General features: G+C 36.5%; 1 protein-coding gene across 4 annotated transcripts in view; it reads right to left on the bottom strand.

Moving 5' to 3' along the window:
• Positions 1-15,102, bottom strand: part of ARHGAP29 (Rho GTPase activating protein 29) — a 63,100-nt gene that overhangs the window by 9,268 nt on the left and 38,730 nt on the right. For all 4 annotated transcript variants that reach the window (XM_059138474.1, XM_059138475.1, XM_059138473.1 and 1 more), the window contains 7 exons: positions 7,638-7,795; positions 6,964-7,103; positions 6,583-6,687; positions 4,240-4,338; positions 3,074-3,213; positions 2,608-2,796; positions 2,138-2,275 (listed from right to left, as the gene is read on the bottom strand). In XM_059138474.1, the coding sequence (XP_058994457.1) occupies positions 2,138-2,275; positions 2,608-2,796; positions 3,074-3,213; positions 4,240-4,338; positions 6,583-6,687; positions 6,964-7,103; positions 7,638-7,795 (969 nt within the window). The remainder of the gene's footprint in view (positions 1-2,137; positions 2,276-2,607; positions 2,797-3,073; positions 3,214-4,239; positions 4,339-6,582; positions 6,688-6,963; positions 7,104-7,637; positions 7,796-15,102) is intronic.

Genomic DNA, 15,102 nt, shown 5'->3' on the forward strand with positions numbered 1-15,102 from the left:
GTCAGTTAAGCCCTCTGACTGTTGGTTTTAGCTCAGGTCTTGATCTGGGGGTTGTGGGTCTGAGCCTCACACTGGGTCCCATGCTGGGCATGAAGCCTCACACTGGGTCCCATGCTGGGCATAAAAAAAAACAAAACAAAACCTGGGGTGCCTGTGTGGTTCAGTGGTCATTAAGTCAGTCATGACCTCTGCCTTTGGCTCAGGTCATGATCCCAGGGTCCTGGGATCAAGCCCTGCATGGGGCTCCCTGCTCCATAGGAATCCTGCTTCTCCCTCTCCCACTCCCCCTGCTTCTGTTTCCTCTCTCACTGTGTTTGTCTCTGTCAAAAAACAAACAAACAAACAAACAAACCAAACCAAATGAACAAAACAAGACCAACCAAGGAAATCTCTTAAAAAGTGTTAAAAGAAGGGGCGCCTGGGTGGCTCAGTGGGTTAGGCCGCTGCCTTCGGCTCAGGTCATGATCTCAGGGTCCTGGGATCGAGTCCCGCGTCAGGCTCTCTGCTTAGCGGGGAGCCTGCTTCCCCCCTCTCTCTCTCTGCCTGCCTCTTCGACTACTTGTGATTTCTGTCAAATAAATAAATAAAATCTTAAAAAAAAAAAAGTGTTAAAAGAAAAGAAAAACAACAACAAAAAAATAATAGAGAAAAGATGAAGGAACTAGAGAACAAGTACAAGCTGTCCAGTAAGCACATTTCCAGAAATAAAAAACAGAAAATAGGAGGAAATGACAACAAAGTAAAAGTCCTAAGAACAAAAGGCCAAGGAGAACAGAGCCCGAGGAGTACCTGAAGTGACAGATGAGTATACATCCACATCAAGGCATACACTGTGAAACTTTAACACAATGGGGAGATTTGCTTTCAGAGAACAAACAATAGGCTTTATACAAAGAATCAGAAATGAGAAAGATTTCACACTTCAAAGAAAACAATAAAAAAATGCCTTCAAAATTCTGAAGAAAAATAATTTCCAGTCTAGAATACGATAACCTACCACACTATCCACTTTCCCATCTTGTTCAAGAGGCAGAATAAAGACATTTTCAAATAACTAAATTTACTTTTATTCCACCTTGCTCAATCAAGTATGGCATAACCAAAACAGGAGCATAAACCACAAACAGGAAGACATGACACAGAAGACAGGCATTCCCTCAGATGAGAGAAGGGAGATCCCAGGATGACGGCTATTCACAGTATTAGAAAGGATCCAAATGCAGAACAGAACTCCAGAGATGGACATGAGAACCATCATTGCTCTGCTCTCTGTATCTTCATTTTTACTCAAGGAACTTGACCCCAGCTCTTTTCCATACTTGGCTCATCATGGCAATGCACTGATGCTCCTGCAACCCCTCAATGAGGAGCTGCTGCCTGAAGCCACTAAGGTCGATTACTGTTTCAGCCCACAGAAGAGCGTGTATGTGTGTTTTCTCTTTTGGATCTACTCCTGTAAATCTCAGATACAATAGTGAGCACAGAAAGAGAAAATACAGAGCAGCCCACTCCCAACCATATTCCTGCTGAATCTCCAGTACCCAGCTTATACAAAAGCCCTGCATGATGCCCCAAATCTGTTGGAACTGCAGGTTCCCAAGATGCCTTCATGATCTTGCCCGCTGACCTCCCACAATGGCTATCTGAGGATGTCAATGAAGGTAAAGCTGGACCATGATTCAGACACTGTGGAACCTACTGAATCCTTCATTAACAGTGTGAATAATACACAGCTAGATTTATGCTTTCCTCTCAGTTACCTAAAACTTCATGAGACACTGTTTAGGAGCATGCAACAGGTATTAAAACTATTAAGAAAAGGAGGTATTAACATGATTAGAAAAGACCACTGGGGTGGCGTTGAGGGCTACTACTGGAGAAGGGCATGCAGGAGCCTTCAGTAAGGTAATGTTCTACTTCCTAAAGCTACGTGATGGGAAATGAGTGTTTTTATTATTATTGGTCTTTAAACCATACATGTATTTTATATACTCTTTGATTTTTAACAATAATTAGAGTCACATGGATATGGTCTATGTCAATGAAAATATCTGTGTAGCAAATGTTACCAGTAAAATACCGATCATATTTCTGTTCTTTTTTCTTTAATGGTATGTTTCAAGGGTAAAAACTTTACCTGTCGAAGGTATAATTTCAAGACATCACAAATGTCGTGTGAACTAAATTCTGAAATGTCTACGAAGTGCATTCCGTTTTCCAAGGCTTGACACAGTTTTTCAGTTTTTATTTTGTTTCCACATACACGATAAATTCCCTTGAGAAGAAAATGGAAAAATTTGGCAAAATTCTCCTTTAGAAGAAATGACTAAATGCAGACATCTCCATACATCTGATGAGTCTACTTCAATTTTTATTAATAATTCAGGAAAAAACTAGGGCCAAATGAGGCAACATTTTCTAAATAAATCAGAATAAATTCAGATTTTATTTATTTATTTATTATTTTATTTATTCTGAATAAATTTTTTTAAAGAGACTTTTACTTGTTAAAAATTGAGAGCACTGTTTTCCTTTAAAGGCTCATCATTAGAACAAATCACACGGGCATTTATATTTTTAAACTTAATTTTAAAAGTTACAACATACCTGTAAACACAAGGCTCTATTTTCAATCTCTGAGGCACATATTTTGAGTACAAAAGGGATGCCATCTGGTTCCTTTTTTGCAACTTGTATGAATTCTGCTCCAAATAAGTGTATTTTCCCTGGAAGTTTCTGATGACCACAAATGATGACTAAGTTTTCCAAACACTTACGGTGACAAACAAGGAGACACTACAAGAAAATGACAGTTAAAAAATGGTTCATTTACCTCAAAACTATGAACAACTGAGCAAACTATAGGTAGAATGGTAACTCAACAAAAATTATTTTAAAAGGTATTACTTGTGGTGTCTGAACTATACTTAATCGCTAAATGAATTACAAAACTACACTGTGGTTCAATTTATTAAAAATATTCATGTAAGAGAGCCTAATCAATAAAATTAGTAACAGAAAAGTATAAGGCAAAAAGCATGAAAGAGCTAATGGAGTTCCAGAAAGGTCTTACCTCTTCACATTCAACACCTTGGAATACTACAATGCCTTCACAATCCCTACATTTTGTGGGGGACCTCAATTTTCGAAACTTGTGAGTGAGAGCTGCCTTTGACATCAATGTTTTCTTAAATGTTCCAAGGGAATTGGGTCCTTGCAACAGAAATAAATTGGTATAAGAATTGTAAGATGACATAACAATTATAACACATGATGCTAAATTCTGAAAAATCTTTAGACTTTGTAACATATGTCACAGGAAGCTATTATTTTGAGTCTGCAACAGCAAAATAGGCATCTAATTTATAGATCTCTTACAAAGTACACGTTTGAGCTGTAAGTAAAAAATCACCAAAAAACCACTAAGATACTTCTAAAATAGGATGGCATAAGGTTTTCAACATCAGCGAATCTACACTGTTATTAATATACCCTTTATAGCACCTGGAAGGCTGTTACAGAGGTGGTATTACATTCTTAGAAAATGTCCCTATGAAAGCTTCAAAGAAAACTAGCTGTATGAGACCAGTAAGTGTCACTGTCATTTGCATTAAAGATAAAGTTACTCTTACTCAGAATTCATCATAAAATTAAAGAAATACTAGCTAGTTTTCCAGTAGTATCCTACCTGAGGTCAGATGTTCCATATTATTCTAGTAAATGATGCCCAAACAGGTATAAGGAGTTCTCAATGTACAAAACTAATTTATATGAGTCTAATTCAGGTCCTTAAGGTAACTGATTTCTCTCATATCTGTTAACATCCATTATTTTCCTTGTCCTCAAGAACATATTTATTTAATTTTCCTGCCTAACTTCTCGTGCACTATTTCTTTTAAAGAGACTTTTTCAGAGTTTCTCATGCATTGCAACACTTTTAACAGTTAAGTTACTCTATGGGGTTTATAAAAGATCAAACTAACTAGCCTATTTTTGCACCCTGCTAATACATTTTAGATCTAGTAGTTTTGTTACTTATTCTTTTATTCTTATTTTTAACATTTCACTAGTGCATTATCAACCCATATTTGTACATAATTTTGGGGATAGATTTAAGTCAATATAATGTCTTTTAATACACAGCAAAGTAATTCTTTAAATTATACTATTTTCCTAATATCATGCAGTGTTGCTGGCTCAAAGGGTTTAGTGGGAACTTGATTCAGGTGAGAGCAATACCAGCTTCTGAGGGGGAAGGTGGTTCTCTTTCATCTAGATCATCTGCAGAAGACATGGTTCCGCTGGATGGAGTTCGTGGCAGTTTTCGATGAAAGTCTCCTAAAAGGAAATTGTGACTACAATCACCTGACTGTTCACAGTAGAATTTAAGAAATGGGTAATGACAATATTTTTTGAACAACACAAGTCATACTATTTTGTGGGCTACAATGCAAAAAGCTGTTTCCATTCTCAGACTTTGGATATAGGGAATTCTAATTTTTATTATTAGGAACAAAAGAGAATTCAACCAAACCTGACTTTTCCAAATAAATTTAAAATTGAGGAATCATACATTCCAATGAGACCTTATGGCCAACTTGTGATAGTTAAGAGATTATATGCTCTACAAGGACAGAGATTCTTTTCTATTCATGTCTTACCATCCACTATCTAACAGAGTGCCTAGCACAATGGTACACTGTCATTAAATGCTTGTTGAATCGAATTACAAATTTTGTAATTACAAATTACAAAAGTAATACACAAAAATCTAATGAATACAGCAACACAATGGTAATGTTTCAAGTTGAGAGGAGGACAGGAGCGCGGGAAGCAGTAATGAAAATCCCTAGCAGGGAGCTGAGCGCACAGGACACAAGCTGTGGCAGCAAAGGACTCTGCGTGTGTCTCAAAGCCGTCTGACTAGGGCCTGAGGTTCCTCTGCTCCGTGCAGAGCATACAGCCAGGACTCAAGCTATCCAAGTGGAAGATCTCACTTACCTCAAGGCCTTCATGAGCTTAGGGCTGAGAGTTAGAAAAGGTTTTACAGAGGATTTCAACCAACATCTTTCCCCCCAAAAGATTCCTCTTCAAAATATGCTTACGAGGCTGGCAGTCACCTAGTTTTTGCTCTGAATTGTGCTCTCAGTGACTGAGAAATCATGGGGTGCCACGTTCTCCTTAGAACTATTCTAACTGTGAGATGGCCTCCTTGTATTTTTGAGCAGCAACCTGCCTGCCCATGAGCCCAGCCTCTGGTCCCCGTTCTTCCCGAAGGAGATGAGCGCTGTCCTTGAATCCTTTCCCACTCCAGGACGTGAGGACGGCTGTGGTGGTCCCCACTTCCCATTCCCAGGTCAGGCCTCCCCAGGTCTTCACCATTTACCATGTAACTAGTTTTCAAATTTTTGTCTTTATCACATGTAGTCTTATGGGATTCCAAATAATTTAGGGCTTGCTCTAGAATGGGTCTTAATTTCTGGGGATAGCTACAACCATCATGTTTTTACAGAGTCAATTACAAACACTCAGCGAAGTATTATTCAGGCTCACAACTTCAGGGTGTCGCTTGCACACAACTAGTTTTCAAGGAAGACACAGAGTAAGCCTACAAACCCCACATGCTGCATGGAAGTTATTTCTTACTTTAAATTTCAAGAGACTTATTTATATAAATAAAATTTCTGTAATATATAGAACACTATTTAAAAAGTGCCTTGGACTGAAAGGTTATATCTTATAACATATATTCCACAGTGCCAAGGGTCCTAGAAGAAGGGCTGGTAAGAACAGGATTGGAGCAATCTTTGGTAGAAGAGTGGAGGAGAAAGAATGTCTAAGGAAGAATCTCATGGGTCCAAATGTTACCTTCTTTCCCTGCTAGCTATATTACCTATGGCAAGTCATCCTCTTTGAAGCCACTAAGGAGAAGTCAACACATCTATCCTGCCTCTCTAAGGAGCATTGGACTCTCCTTATCAAAGTGCCTTTTAAAGGTACTTTTTAAAAACTGAGTAAGTAATTACAGGCACAAAATTGGTGTTAACTGTATTGGTTCACCAAAGCAATTAGCTACAAAACAATCTAAAATGTATAGTTATGTTCACAGAATGGAATACTATATAGATTATAAGTATAAAGTAAAGATATATAAGGACAGCTATTCACATCAACATGGATCTAAAAAAAACACGAGAAGTCACACAAAAAATGGTATATATAATTCCATCTGTATAACATTGCAAAGAGGGCAAAGCTCAAGTAGATACAGGTAGTAAAACATTTAAAATAGCTAGAGAATGACTGAAAAAATCCAGGAAGATGGTCTGTTCTGGGGCACAGTGGGGTAAGGTTTTCAAGGAGGTGTCCACAGGGCCCTGCTAATATACTGATCATGTTTTATTTCTTATAGGCTGGGTGGTGAATATATGAGGATTTGTCTTAATTTTCTTTAAACTGCATGTGTATATATATATACTCCTCTCTAGGAGACAGTTGATTAAAAAAATCAGGTGGTTAAAATATATCCCCCAAAAGGAATATGTCATTGAATTTTCTCTGCTAGACTTAAACGCTATGTACCTGGACTTATAGATTCAGAATCCAGAGATCTAGATTCACTGCTTCCTCCAGTGCTCTCAGAGTCACTAAACATCCCAAATGTCCATGACCTTATAAAAGAAGGACCTTTAAGAAAAGAATATTTAAAGTCAAACTTGGCTACAGACAGATTTCATGAGGTGAAATACTGACATTACATAAAATGAGACAAGTCAAATTTCTGTACAGTGATCAAATAGTCAACTTTAAGACAGGCACAGTGCTTACAACTGTGAATAAGGCCTCATGAAGTTTTAATTCAAGGCCTGATTTTTAAATTCCAGAGTTGCAACTCATTTAATAATCTCATTTAAACAATTTGATCTTCCATAAATCAGAGCTCTCTTTAATGTGAAATTCTACCTGTTACATCAGCACTATTGGAGCATCTGTCCTCTTCAATCTTACTAGAACTGTCAGGAAGGCGCACTACATCCTCTAACGAGTCGGTAGGTCTGTATCCAGAAGTGTGGGGACTATTTGTTAATGGTTTATTTATATTCCTAAGAAAAACCCAAATAAAACTCATCATTTAGAAGAATGACTAATACCCAGACTATTTTATTCTATTTTCAGAAAAATCTGCTACTTTAATGAACAGAGTAATTAAATATTAAAAATAAATCTTATATGGTTCAACTTCTTAGAGATGTGAACAAAATTTATTAATCATTTGAACTTATTACAGCCAAAACATGGAAAAGAGTAGCAAAAGTATGGTCGATAATTCATGTCATGGTTAAACTTTTCTAGTATAACGTCTATAGAAAATGTAGGTTGTTAAATATGTAGACATTCAAAATAGATATGAATATGATTTGCCATTCTCAAAGGATTTCTAAATCTCAAAGAACTGAGCTCTGTGTCAAAATGAAAAGCTTTACTCTTAAGTGAGTCACATCTGAATATAAAATGAGTTCAGAAAGTTTTAAAGTCAATCTGCCAATGTTAGAAAAGACACCACCTACTATCAGATAGGAACTTAGCAATAAAGGTTTTATCTTTTGAGATAATTTCATCTACACATTAATTCTTACCCATCAACTTTTTCTTCTTCGGTTGCATTTGTGGCCTTGACGAACTCACTGTACTCTTGACCTGGGTCATAGAGTTTGGCACTATCACAGAGAGACTGTAAATTGTTTGCAAGGGAGGCTGCCTGAAGGTGTTGCATCTGGAAGAGGTTAACTGTCACCTATGGTCACAGACAGAGACAAAAGGCAAAATAACTTCCACTATACAGAACACTATATAAAGACAGATTGATTTCGAAAGAAAAAAGGCCATACAGTGAAGCACAGAACACTGAATATCCCCACAATCATACTAGGTTGCCTGGCTTTGTGCAAGGTCTAGATTAGGTCTAGATCTAGAAAAACAAACAAACAAACAAACAAACAAACAAACAACAACAGTTGTAATTCACTATCTAGGAGCAATCGTTGCCAGCAAAACTGACTGTAAACTGAAAAGTTCAAAAATACATTCTCTTGTCCTACTGGTTCATAATATTAGGAGACAGATGTGTTTTGAGGATCCCCAGCTCTATATGCTGATGGTCTGACTGCAACAGTCTAAACTCTTAAGTGAGAAACATAAGGGAAAATGTTTCAATCAGAGTATAATTATTTTGACTTTTACTTTTTCAATCCTATTAAAAAATGCTTTCCAATTATAATGTATCCTAAGGAACTCAGCTTTAATAATTAGGCATTATCTTGAATCTATCCAAAATATATTATCCCACTGAGTTTCTACAAATGCCTACATATACTACTATTCCTACTACTCATAGTAATAGTAGCAATTTTTAACAGCCAGCAAGTGCCTGCAAATGTGCCAAATCCATTCAGAGAGTTGTACACGAATGAACTAATTTAGTGTTCTCAGAAACCCAGTCTTTGAGTATATTATGGCAAATAAACAGATGAGATCCCAGTCCTCACAAAATTTATGTTCTCCTGAAGGTGAAGTAAAAGAGAGGGTGAATAGATTCTGTAGATAATTTCTGGTATTGAAAACTTCTATAAATACTATATAAGACTGTCAAATTATGGAATATGTGCTGGGATGCATTTGCAGAGTGGCACTTCTGATATGGCAGGTTAGTCAAGCCTCTCTGAGTAGGTCACACCTGAACTGAGACCTAATGTAATAAAGAGCCAATGTAAAGTTTCAGGGAGAAGCCTAATCCAGAAAAAAGGAAGAGGTAGCACGGAGACCCCAGAGCAAAAGTGAGTGAGAAAGAGCTTGCCATGCTCAAGAAACACTTGAAAGGTCAATATGGCAGAACCCTTGTCCAAAGAGTAAAGTTTCGGTTGGAGATGATACCAGAAAGAGGAGGCATTTAAACAGAAGTAAGGAGTCTGAATTTAAGTACAATGGGAAGCCACTGGAGGGTTTTAAAGGGTGTTAAGAGCTATCACAGAATTTATGTTATAAAATGCCACTCTGGCTTCCAGGTGAGCAATGTGAATAAATGCTAAATCTCAATCGGCTTAATATTATTTCAAAGACTGCCATGTTTCCTCTTCATTTCTCTTGTTACACCAGATAATCTGCTGAACTTCTGATTAACCTCTGAGACCTTTCCAAGGTAGACAGGCATTCCCAAAGGATAAATAAGACTCAGCATAAGTAGTATTTAAAAAGTGCACATAAAAGAATAGCTTATATGTGTTATAACTCTCAAGGAACAAAGGAAATTCAAATGGCAGATGGTAAAGTTTAAGTTCTGCAACTGGCTATGATGAGAAAATTCTCCAGTTAATGGTAAACTGAACTTAATCTCTTGATCCTAAAGGTACCTGTACATTTTTTGTACTTTTTAATAAGCTTTATGAATCTAGTTAAAAACACCAATAATTTAAAAAGCCAAATGAATATACTGGCATAATCAATTCATCTGCTGAATGTTTCTGGGTACTTATTAAAAATAAAGACTTAAAGGAGTTATATATACAGGTAGTCCAATCTTAAAATCTGTTTTCCCTAAATTATTCAGCCTTCTCACTTACCTAACAGAAACAGTAAAGAGTGAATCCCCATAGGGTAGATCCTGCAGGACTTGCTGGGGATCTTACCTGGGGTGGCTCACAGGTACCTCAAAAATCATCCTGCCTCTAGATTTTTTTGTGCCCCAATCTGCAACCTGAGTCAGGAACTTAGACTTTTCTTCTAGTCCTCTAGTTAGTACAGTGACCTTAGTGCCTCCTAAAGGGGAAATGACCAAATGTATAGTAATAGAAAGTGTGATTAGCCAATATCATACTGTAATTCTGTTTGTTTTCTGGAACTGTTCCCTCTAGCACACAGGACTTCAAACTAGATCTATCCCCAGCTTTCATCACCTACAGCAAAATTTTAGTTCCTCCAATGGCACTTGGATTAGTACAAATATTTATGATAGCTGTTCAGAGAGAATTTGAATTTCAAATAATGGGGAAAGTTTCTTTCATTTAAAATAGCAATAATCTAAAATAAATTTGGCTCAGTATAATTCTCTATCCTATATTATTTTAAAGATAAACTTTTTTTTTGAATGTACTCTAAAACAAAACAAAACTCTTGCTCTAATTCTTCCCATTTTTCAAAGCCCATTGATTTGGTTAGGTCTTTAGTGACTGGCCTGGTCATTTCTTCTTCCTCTCAGTAATATAATTAAAATCTTTATCCCTGACCATTCAATATTTCATAATTCAAGACAATTTAAGATATTCAGAAGTAATCCTCAATGTCCATGATATAACTTACAGTTTTCCTAGGACATAAATGTGATATGTGTATCTTCCAGAAAATAGTGAGAGAACCTGAGTGTCTAGAATCTTTGTACCTCAAATAATTTTGCTTTTTCAACAATCACATATGTGATATGTCCTAGAGTGAAAATAAAAATTTTTTAAAAACAATTTGAGATGTTGAAAATAAGTCACCAAAACCCCTAAGTTCTGCTTTTGATGGAGAAGAAAACATAAAGAAGGGCACCTGGATGGCTCAGTCAGTTAAATGTCTGCCTTTGGCTCAGGTTATGACCTTAGGGTCCTAGAGCTGACTCCCGCATCGGGTTCCCTGCTCAGTAGGGAGTCTGCTTGTCCCTCTCCTCTGCCTGCTGCTCCCCCTGCTTTTGCTCTCTCCCAGATAAATAAGTAAATTTAAAAAATCTTATATAAAAAGAAAACTTAAAGAAATCGGAGAAAGTCATTGTTCTTACCTAGAAAAGAATATCTATATTCAAGAAATGAAATGTTGGATTTGGTATCTGTTTGGATCTGCATGTGAATAAATACTAGACAGAACAACCAAAGTTAATTAAATTGGTTCAAAAGAACTTTAGCTAATATGAACTTTTATTCACAAATATATACACAGAGCATCTCTATTAGCTGTCTCTATACATTACACACTGTACAGATTTTCATAAGTTTGGGGATTTGTCCAAGTTTAAGCAACCTTAACCTCAAAGTCTATTTCATACACTGATAGGTATTACTCTCCAATTTTTCAGATGTGTTCATTCTCTCTTCCTAAGTATATGTTAATCTGCTTGAAAGCAGGTATCTGTCTTACATTTATCTACACAGTGGGCATCAATAAATATATATACGCTACATACAAAATAAGTAACCCCTTATTTCTATCACATCAAATTAAAGGAAATCATAATTACTGGATCACCAAACAGCATCATTTTAAAGAGGTATGTAGGCAAGATTATACCTTGTAAGAGAGCTTAAAACCATGTTATATGAAAAAAAAAAATCAGATTTGGGGGTGTGTAATCTGAAAAAAACATTCAGGAAAGGAAGGTAATAATTATCTTTAAACAGTTAAAGTGTTATTTTGTAGAAAAGGGATTATAGGAATATGGTATAACTTGAAAGGTCCACAAGAAACAGATTTCCTTTTAGCTCAATATAAAACTTATATTAATTTTGGAGTTGTCACACACAGGCTAAATAATCATTTGGCAAGACAGCACGGTATTTAAGAGCACAGGTTCTGAAGTCATTCAATCAAGTTCTACCCTAGCTTTACAATTTACATGCTGGGTGACCTTGATCAAGTTATTTGTAACTTCTCTAAGCAAATCCTTCATAAAAAGCTAATGTGCAAATGAATCATGTGGGGGATTCTTGTTCAAAATACGGATTCTGATTGCAAAAGTCTGAGTTGAAACCCAAGATTCTGCATTCCTCATAGTCTCCCAATGTAAGGATAATGTGTCAGGCCCAAGGACCATGTTTTGAGAAGACAGGTTTTCTAAACTTTAGTTTCTTTACCAATAAGATGGAGCTAAAAACAGTTGTATTTACCTAATGGGATTGTGTGAAAATGAAATGAGTTAATGTAGGCAAAGATCTTAATACACTGGCAGGTACATATCAATCTTAGCTCTCATGAGCTATTGTCTGAGGTGAAAAGGGCTTGTCAAATGTAAAGGTTGGCCTAAGTAACTTATAATGTAACTTCGAATCCTAGGATTTTTTTTATAATTCTTTTAAATCATTTTGCTAAAATTGGTTCTTTAAATTAATCACACATTAATCAGAATTTGGTAAACAAATGAGATACAATTTTAAATACTTAGAAACATTTTATGGATACTTTCTGATTCAAATGGAATAGGCTTACCCGCCCCCCCGCCCCCCGCCGTTTCCCACCGAATTCTCAACTTTCTGAGAACTCTGGAAAATAAATGGCAGCAGGCAGATTGTGGAAAGAAACAACAAACTGAGGTATGAGCAATCCAGGGGTATGCTTCCTGTTATTTCTTTTCCTACTGTTTCCCAGGCAATACTGAACTCCTATTCAAAGACATGTAACTGAAAGAGTTTGGGCGGGGAGACTTTCTGGTGTCTTTTCTCTGTTTATTTTCTCTTGTCCTCCAGCCCCAAAGCAAGTCCCACGCACTAAACTGTGGTGCTGTGGCACTGATGGCAGTAGCAGCCAAATAGACATCTATAACTTTGAGGGTAATTCTTCTCTAGGACCAGATAAACTGGATCTAAAGAGTGAGGGGTCTGAAATTCCTATTGTTTTATGTCTTTATCCTTTCCTTCCTTGGCCCTCAATAGCAGCAAAGTAGGTTAGCTAAGTTTCACAGCTAGAAGACTTGGAAGGGACTCCTTAGGAGCTGTAGAGTGAACATAACTCGATCAAATGCCTGCTAAAATTTTTTTTAAAAATCAGCACTCAGTATAGGTTAGAAAGACGACCCTGAGTCATAAAAAGTAATACAGAAAAGTCCAGAATACCATCCAAAATTACTTGCTACATGATGGACCAGGAAATCTCATCAACACGCAAGAGAAAAGATAATAAACAGACACTAACCCTGAGATGACTCACCTTTTTGGATTATTGGATAAAGACTTTTTATTAAAGCAGCTATTATGACAGTCTAAATATGTAAGAGCAAATAATCTTAAAACATGGGAAGACTGAAGTCTAAGCACAGAAATGGAAGATATAAAAAAGAAACAGAAAAATAAAATATCTCTAACAGAAAAATTTACTGTTTTGACTGTATAGGAAAATAGAGGTAACAAAGGAAAGACAGTGAACTTGAAGACAGATCAACAGAACAATCAAGAGAAAAGATTAAGGGGGAGGGAAGACACCTCCCTCACCAACCCGTAGAGAAAAAACAAAGGTCTAAAATTTGAGTCACTGGAGTCTTAGAGCAACAGGACAGAGTGCTATAAAAAATTTTTGAAGAAACAATGGCTGAAAACTTCCCAAATATTACAAGAGTCAAACCTGCAGATTTAAGCAGCTCAGGGAACCCCAAGCAATAAATTCAACAAAATTCATACCCAAGTAAACTGTAAACTATAATCAAAATGTTGAAAATCAAAGACAAAGAAAAAAAATCTTGCAAGCAAAAAACAAAACAAAAAACCAACAACACATTCCACACTGAGGAAGCAAAAATTCAAATGACTATGGATTTCTCATTAGAAACACAGAGGCCAGAAGGACATTTTTAAAGTGTTGAAGAAAAGATCAAAATTCTTTATCAAAGGAAAATGTCCTTCAGGAATAAAGATGAAATAAAGACATTCTCAGATGAAATACAGAATTCACCACCAGAAGACATACTGTAACTGAAATGCTAAAGGAGATTTTTTTTTTTTTTTAAAGATTTTATTTATTTATTTGACAGAGAGAGATCACAAGTAGGCAGAGAGGCAGGCAGAGAGAGATAGGAGGAAGCAGGCTCCCCACTGAGCAGAGAGCCCGATGCGGGGCTCGATCCAAGGACCCTGAGATCATGACCTGAGCCGAAGGCAGTGGCTTAACCCACTGAGCCACTCAGGCGCCCCGCTAAAGGAGATTCTTTAGAAAAGAGAGAAACGATATCAAAGGGAAAGAACCTTAGAAATGAAGAGTAGAAACAGCAATAGTAAATATCTGGTAATTTAAAAAGATGACCTCTCTTTTCTAAAACATGTGACTTTTGAATACAAAAATTTTAAATTGTCTGGTGAGGTTTTCAAGGTATATAGTTAGAACATACACATACCAACTACAACCCAAAACAAGTAAAAAGGACTTATATGGTGAGACTATGTGGTTTCTACGTTCCACCTGAAGGGGTAAAATGTTAGTTCTAAATAGGCCAGTGAAAAGTTTTTATAAATATAGCCCTAGTGCAACCATTAAAACAAACAAACAAACAAAAAACCCTGTAAAAAGACATACAGTCAAAAGCCCAGGAAATTAAAATGTAGATAATAAAACGCAAATAAGCATGTTAGGTAAATTAAAATGTAACTCTAACACATAAATAAAAATAGATTAAATTAAATCTGTAATATAAATTACACATAATTCTAAAAAATTATCAAATTATCCAATATAAGACAGCAAAAGGGAAACTAATGAAGGAAAACATAAAGTACAAACAGAAAAAGAGAAAAGTAGGCCTAATTCTGGAACATACATTTTCATTAAATATAAACTATCTAAATATTTAACTTAAAAGACAGAGATTATCAAAACAGATTTTAAAAAAAATCAATATGGAACTATATGTTATATAAGAAATTCACTTTAGGGGCATGGGTGGCTCAGTGGGTTAAGCCTCTGCCTTTGGCTCAGGTCATGATCTCAGGGTCCTGGGACCGAGCCCCGTTTTGGGCTCTCTGCTCATTGGGGAGTCTGCTTCTTCCCTCTCTCTCTGTCTGTCTCTCTGCCTACCTGTGATCTCTGTCTGTCAAGTATATAAAATCTTAAAAAAAAAAAAGGAAATTCACTTTACATATGATGATAAAACTCAAAGTAGAAGAATGGAAAAAATATACCATAATAAAAATAAGAGAAAGAAAACTGAAATAGCTCTATCAGTATTAAATAAAGACTAAAAAGCAATAAAAATGGCCAGGATTGGGGGCACCTGGGTGGCTCTGTGGGTTAGGGCCTCTGCCTTCAGCTCAGGTCATGATCCCAGGGTCCTGGGATCGAGCCCCGCGTCAGGCTCTCTGCTCAGTGGGGAGCCTG

Source organism: Mustela lutreola, chromosome 10, assembly GCF_030435805.1.
Source record: "Mustela lutreola isolate mMusLut2 chromosome 10, mMusLut2.pri, whole genome shotgun sequence".
Classification (NCBI taxonomy): Eukaryota; Metazoa; Chordata; class Mammalia; order Carnivora; family Mustelidae; genus Mustela; species Mustela lutreola.